This window comes from Triticum urartu, unplaced genomic scaffold (assembly GCF_003073215.2).
Source record: "Triticum urartu cultivar G1812 unplaced genomic scaffold, Tu2.1 TuUngrouped_contig_7828, whole genome shotgun sequence".
Classification (NCBI taxonomy): domain Eukaryota; kingdom Viridiplantae; phylum Streptophyta; class Magnoliopsida; order Poales; family Poaceae; genus Triticum; species Triticum urartu.
The window spans coordinates 4,308-10,786 of NW_024118711.1; the positions used below are offsets into that span (position 1 = coordinate 4,308).

The window sequence follows — 6,479 nt, forward strand, 5'->3', positions numbered from 1 at the left end:
TTAGTAATATTTATACACACAGTTTCTTTATTGTAGTCATATGACGATGAAATCAGTACTTAAATCAGCACCAAGGATAGCCGATCAGACAAACAAAAATTCTGCATCCCACTGAACAACACTATTATGCAGGACTCATTTTAAAAGGCCCTCAGTTCTAATTTCTATAAGAGCTTGAAGCTTTGGAGCCAAGGCTACAAACCTTCAAATCCGACCAAACATCTTACCAAGCAAACATGGTAAAATGGGAAAGAAAGACTCTAAATGTGACGCACCAAAAGCGGAAGAAAATGTTGAACGACCTGGGCGTGAGGAGTTGTACCGGTGACCTACTGAAGCCGAGCAGCGCGTGGATGTGGGCCAGCCTGATGACGGTGGTGGCGGCGCCCTCTTTTTTTTTAGTTTCCTATGATCCAAAGTAGGCGCTGGAACAAAGTAAATCTTTAAACCCCTATGTAAGTAGATTCAAAACAATAAGAAGTCATTTAATTGATGGAATGTAGCATTATGAAAAATATATAGCAAAGTGATTTTGCGTATGCTAGTTGCAGCATCGGCACAACACATATTCTAGCAAACAGACCTATGTTTGACACATTCTACCACAAAGTGCCTGTCCAAAGGCTTCGGCACTGTGGCTCATGTAGAAAACTGAAAAATGTCTCAACTGTAGTAGCATACATATCTAACATCTTTTGTCCTTTCATAAAGCAACGAAAGTTCAGAACATACCATCTTAAACCGGTGAGCGACTTGGTTTACATCATCTCCTAGTTGACCTGAGCTACAAATTTATTGTTTCCATAAATTAGGTAAATAATGTTTGTACAATGAATTTTAAAGGTAAAAGCAGCCTAGTAGAAATTAAGGCATAATATCATGACGTGTGAAAAAGCTCAATAAACTACATCAACACAAGCAAAATGACAGACAAAATACATGATAATATTTTTTTCGCCCATGGATATGTACTTCCAAATAGCTTTATATTAACATCATATGCACATGCTGAAGGAAAATTTTAATTAGATCAACCAAGGCAAAAATATATTGTGTAAGATCTCATCTCTTGTAAAAAGAAACTGGCGCAAATAGAAAGCAGAAATCTAAGAACATTTAGGAAAAGAGTTAACCAGTTAATCGGTAAAAGACAACAATGTAAGATGTCATCAGTTATAAAAAACCTGATCAAGGAGCACATAAATCACTTCCCGCAGGGCGCCCTCCCCTGCCTCCATCCTGAGCACCTCCATCCCGTGAGCACTCAAGCCCTGGATCCATAGTCTCGAGCTCGACCGCTCCGCCATCTCTGCCTCAAGCTCTGAAATCACCTCCACTAATCAGACTCTTACTTGGTTATTTAACAAAAAAGAATCAGAAAGGAAATTTATTTACCGAAACAACATAATGAAATATGATATATATATCGTTCCTTAGAATGAGAAGCTACAAAATAGAAGAGTCATATGTTTATATGTTAGTATTCGTATATCCTAGGCCGGGTTTTTACAGAGCAATCACGGGCATGACGTTATACACCTATACAAAATTATCTGCGCAAGAAGGCTGCTTTAAAAGTAGCAAGTATTAAAGTAAAAAATGCATCACAACAATTCATTACTAAACAACGGAATGAAATACAATAGCTATCAATCCTGGTAACAGGAAGCTACGAAATATAACAGGACTACATTTATATTATTATTTTGCGGGTAGAGGATTACATTTATATGGGAACATTCAAATATCCTAGGCCTGTATTTTGACCATGTAATCACAGATATGTCGTTATACCCCCACCTTTTCCTTTTACTCCGCATACAAGTTTGGTCAAACTGAAAATGGAAGTGCATTATGTTTGAACACTGAAACCCCTCCTTGCAAAAGAATCAATTATAGCACCAGTTCTAATTCAATCTGATCTCTGACTGTGAGTTATTCTTGTTCTCTATAATTTAGCTTGGGATTTCCATTTGTGTAAAACTGTAACAAATAAAGCAGGGCATGTAGCATGGGTGCAGCTCCTGTGCTGGGCACTATTGGCATGCTTTGCACACGTATAACAGGCATGGGCAAAGGTGAGAGGGTCATGGTGTACTGCACGGCCTGGGTGTACAGTGTGTGTATGCGTGAGGCTGTGAAGGAGAACAACAATGTGTAGCTTCTCCTCGCTTCAGTCATAAACAGAAAAATACAAAAACGAACTCAACACAAAGCTAGTGCTGGGGGAAAACCATCGAGTACCTTGTGTGCATCCTTTCTCTGGTTGATTCTTGCTATCGATTCCTCTACGACGAGCCAAGATCTGAGTCTCGTGTGTGTCCACAGGGGGAAAACAGAGGTGAGCGAGACTCCAGGCCTGTCAATCTCCTTCATTATCAGCTAAGTGAATGGTTGTTGCCAGTAAGTGAAATGGGAATTGTACATCAAGATTCACGTAGCAGAAACGAATTACCAGAGGGAGATGGGTAGTCTGCAAATGGTACAAAGGATCTCTTTTGAGCTGATCTGCTCCAAACGACTGGTTTCGAACTGAACAAGGAAATAAGCAAATGGACAAGCCATTAGAAACAACCTTGCGCAAAATAATTTGGAACATCACTATGCAGTTTACTGTCATTAGAAACAACCTTGCATAATAGTATAATTTAGTTCCAAAGTATGTCCATAGGTACAGGGGTACAGATCTAGTACATTTTAGTTTCAGAGTATGTCCAGAATCATACTAAATCTACAAAACCAGTATCCTTATCTGAAAGCACCCACACAGTTCATTTGACAGATGCAGTCAGCGGTAAAAGAAAAAAGGATGTTAGCAAATTAGAGCTGCACACACACCTCCAAGGCTCCAATAGTGTTTTGGCCTGTGTAGGAAACACGAACCCCCAAACACCTCGAGCTCCTTGCCCAGTGGGGGTGGAGGCAATGGTGGCGCTTCTCATGACGCAGAGGAGGCAACGACGCGGTCGAGCGGTGCCGGCGCCGCCCCGGACTATATCAAGATTGGGCGAGACGAGGCGGCGACCAGGCGAGCAAGCACCATCATAGCGCCGTGGTTGGGGAGCAGCAGCGGTGTGCAGCGCGGAGGCACGGGAGAGAGGGAGAGAAAAGGGGAAATACCCTGAAGTGAGAATTTTTGGTTGCAGCTTCCTGATAAGCTTAGGCATCTTCATGCTTACTATCACCCTGTCAAGCACAGTAATAAGCAACGTAAACATATCCTTATTGAAATTGCATCGTTGATCAAGATGACAAAACTGATGACTCAGATAACAAAACCAACCTTCAGATGGCAATTAGCAATCTTGATGTACACAGATGAAGCTTTGTTCCTTGCAAACCAAGTTGGTAGCAACACAACAGAATAAGGGGATGAGTGCTTAGACATTAAGCCATTAAACAAACTCGGAATTGCAGATCACCCTGTCAAGCACGGCATTACACCAACCAGCAGGTAGTGCTGCCACCTCCACACAAAGTTACTAATTCATCCTAAAGAAAAAATCACATCATGAGATGGAAAGGATGGAATTAAATCACTAACTCACGCACTCTGCACACGGAACGGCCAACGCCGGTGTTGCTTCTCATCGTGATGGCCAAAGGTGGAGGCCGGCTCCTCGGCCCAGCTCCGGCTTTCGACAATTTGACTAACAGTCTAACACAAAGCATATTATTAACATCCATAATTTGGATTGGGTAATTTAGAACAAGTGATTCAACTTCTATAATTTGACCCTGCTAACACATGATTTATTGGATAATTTGGACTGTTGTGCAAAATTTAAGAGCGGAACTAATTGTTCAATTTCTAATTTTTTACTTGGCATATCTTCTGAATAAGGTGAGGTCATTCTCTAAAGCAAATACAACAGTTTTCGGGAAAATGCTTAGAAACAGTAGCGGCAAGTTGAAGATCAAGTTGGACAGAGTAAGGTCTAAATGGCATCTCCCTTTTTCTAAAAGGCAAAAGATTGAGTAAAATCTGTATTTTGGATAGAGCAAATATATAGCTTCAGAAATAAGAACAAAGCCATGAACAGAGCATTGAGGAATCAGTATAACAATTTTGAAACACAATAATTTCGAAATCTTGCAAAATCACAACAAAAATTTATGTAGTTATGAACAATTGGAAATACATTATACTAAAGGTTGATTAAAATCTGTCTATTGGATTGAGCAAATATGTAGCTACAGAAATTTTGCAAAATCAACACAAAACAAGAATCTCATTTAATGAAAACAAATCTGTCATTACCTATGATCAGAATTAGGTATTGCGAAAATAAATCACTCTACTCGCTAGAGATCAGATAAGGAAGAGAAAACTAATGAGTGACAACTTCCAAGATATTGATCAGTTAAGGAAAAAAATTGTTGATGACATTATTAATCTATCACTTTGTAGAAAAGCATGAGAAACTATCTACCACATATACTTGCAAGTGCACCACTAAGAAAAGCAATCAGGCATGTTTTCTGGGACTCTGTCCCTGCTATTTAAAAGAACTGCACTAACAGAACAGGGGTAAGGAGGAGCAAAATAAGGACAATATCGGAAGTCATGCAAGTGGGTAGACATATGTACTGCCATAACTTGAAAATCACAAGCTTCAGCAAGAAACACATGCAAAGACGAAAAAGAGTTTCAACAAGAAACACATGTAAAGACGAAAAAAGTTTTTTTCAGCTAGCAGAAGATTACCAGTTCATCTTACCCAGGCACACTGCCATAACTTGAATGTAGCCTGTACATATTATACGTATTCACTGTTTTATTGAGATAGTATATCAACACTATAATGCTGAAAATGCAAGCAGATCAACAAAACTGCACTACAATCACCCATACACGCCACTAAATTTTATATGAGCACCTAGAACTATTTTATGGTGATAAAACAATGGAAGCACGTTGGCAACACAATTGTAAAATAAACTATATTCAAGGAAATCTGCACTTGTCCTGTTTGATAGCAAAGCATTTTCTACGTGTTCTGAGAATACCACGGTTTTTTAGACTACCATGCTGAAAAACAGCCCATGTGCGTATTCATGTACCTCTCGACACACATCTCCTGCCATGTATTGTGTGAACAAATAAATAATCTATATAATGAAAAAATTAATATAATGAACTTGAAAAAAACAACTATATCATTCTGACCAACTTTGTTCAAACACGACCAGACTCCAGACCACATTTTTTATGTCATTAGTTCTAAAAGGAGCGATAGAAGAGTGTTGGAGGTACAAATAAGAATCATTTCATATTACAAACAGAACATACCTTTGCATTAGTAGTTGTCGATTAACAATACATTCAGACATCTAATAGATCCAAAGTGCACACATAATTACAGTATAATTGTAGACCACGGGGTATCTGTTGCCAAGTTATTTATTGTTCCATGGCCTGTAAAAATGAAGAGTAGTGTAGTGTCACACTATTGTACAGGAAAATTGCTGCAACTACGAAAAGAAAAACTGTTTTTTTTTGTTTATGCACAGTATAGTGCCTGGCCATCAATATTATTGCAGTAAATGTCAGAAATCATATAAACACATATATCAGGAAGTTATTCTAATACTCTAGTAACACTAGTAAAACGCTCGTGCGTTGCTACGGGCTATACCGTATATAAATGAATTAGATAAATTATTGATATTAAAACTTATTTCTCTCTCATACACCAACCTCACGGTCGACGGCAGGTTCTCGCGATCTAGTGTAGCATAAACATGGCCATATTGGAGGGCTATACTGTATATAATAAAGGGGATTTGTTTTCACGGTATGTATGATACACTTTATGATACACTGTATGAAAAATGTAACAATGCGACAGTCCAGGCTCCCACAAATCCAGACCATATTGGAGAGAAAAATGTCTAAACTATGAACCCTGTTATCTCCAACACGCATACCCAACATAAAAACTCCACCCCATGACACACCCTTATGTTTTCCAGTCGGCCCCTCCCCTTCCGCTCGGTTTTCGCCGTAGTGAGACATTTCTCGCTGGAGCCCTCTCCTTTAAAATGGGATGACGCCCACCTCACCTTCGTCATCGCGGCCTCTCTCCTTCACACCATACTTCCCCACGGAGGGATTGCATTTAGACATCGAAAAAAATCGATGGCGAGGGAGTCATGGAGGAAGGGTAGAGAACGAACCGGTGAAAGCCAAAAAAACCTGCGTACAATGTTCGCTCTGCCTGGGTCATAGAGGAGTCCCCCTGGTAGAGGAGTTTGGGGAGAAGAGGACGGCGATGTGAGGACACGTCGGGAGGATCGCAAGGAAGGCACGTTGGTAGAGGAGATCGGGGAGAAGAGGACGGCAGCGCGAGGACGTCGGGATTATCGCGAGGAGGGCAGGCGATGGGAGGATTGCGTTCACATACACATTAATGGGCCAGCCCAATGATGTGATGCGATGATGTCAAAGGTGGACGAAAGATAGGAGTGGTGGGATA

General features: G+C 40.2%; 1 protein-coding gene across 5 annotated transcripts; it reads right to left on the reverse strand.

The window, feature by feature from the left end:
* Positions 1-218: 218 nt before the first annotated feature.
* Positions 219-3,188, reverse strand: LOC125531677. Of its 5 annotated transcripts, none has more exons than XR_007293429.1 (5): positions 2,839-3,132; positions 2,456-2,532; positions 2,245-2,367; positions 733-1,321; positions 219-451 (listed from the first exon to the last, which is right to left on the reverse strand). XR_007293429.1 is itself a non-coding variant. In XM_048695996.1 (3 exons), exons 1-3 carry the CDS (start codon positions 3,171-3,173, stop codon positions 1,265-1,267), a joined length of 507 nt encoding a protein of 168 aa, XP_048551953.1. In that variant the 5' UTR covers positions 3,174-3,188; the 3' UTR covers positions 968-1,264. The 5 variants fall into 5 exon arrangements, 1 of the variants encoding a protein (XP_048551953.1); XR_007293428.1 differs by having other exon boundaries at positions 2,245-2,370; XR_007293427.1 differs by having other exon boundaries at positions 229-451; positions 2,245-2,359; positions 2,839-3,131.
* Positions 3,189-6,479: the final 3,291 nt, after the last annotated feature.

Excerpts from the sequence above, each read along its gene's own strand:
- LOC125531677 (XM_048695996.1), bottom strand. The coding sequence starts at position 3,173 with ATGAAGATGCCTAAGCTTATCAGGAAGCTGCAACCAAAAATTCTCACT. Across the intron at positions 2,360-2,838 it reads ACACTATTGGAGCCTTGGAG|GCCTGGAGTCTCGCTCACCT; the intron begins GTGTGTGTGCAG and ends GGAGATTGACAG. Across the intron at positions 1,322-2,244 it reads AGAGAAAGGATGCACACAAG|AGCTTGAGGCAGAGATGGCG; the intron begins GTACTCGATGGT and ends AGGTGATTTCAG.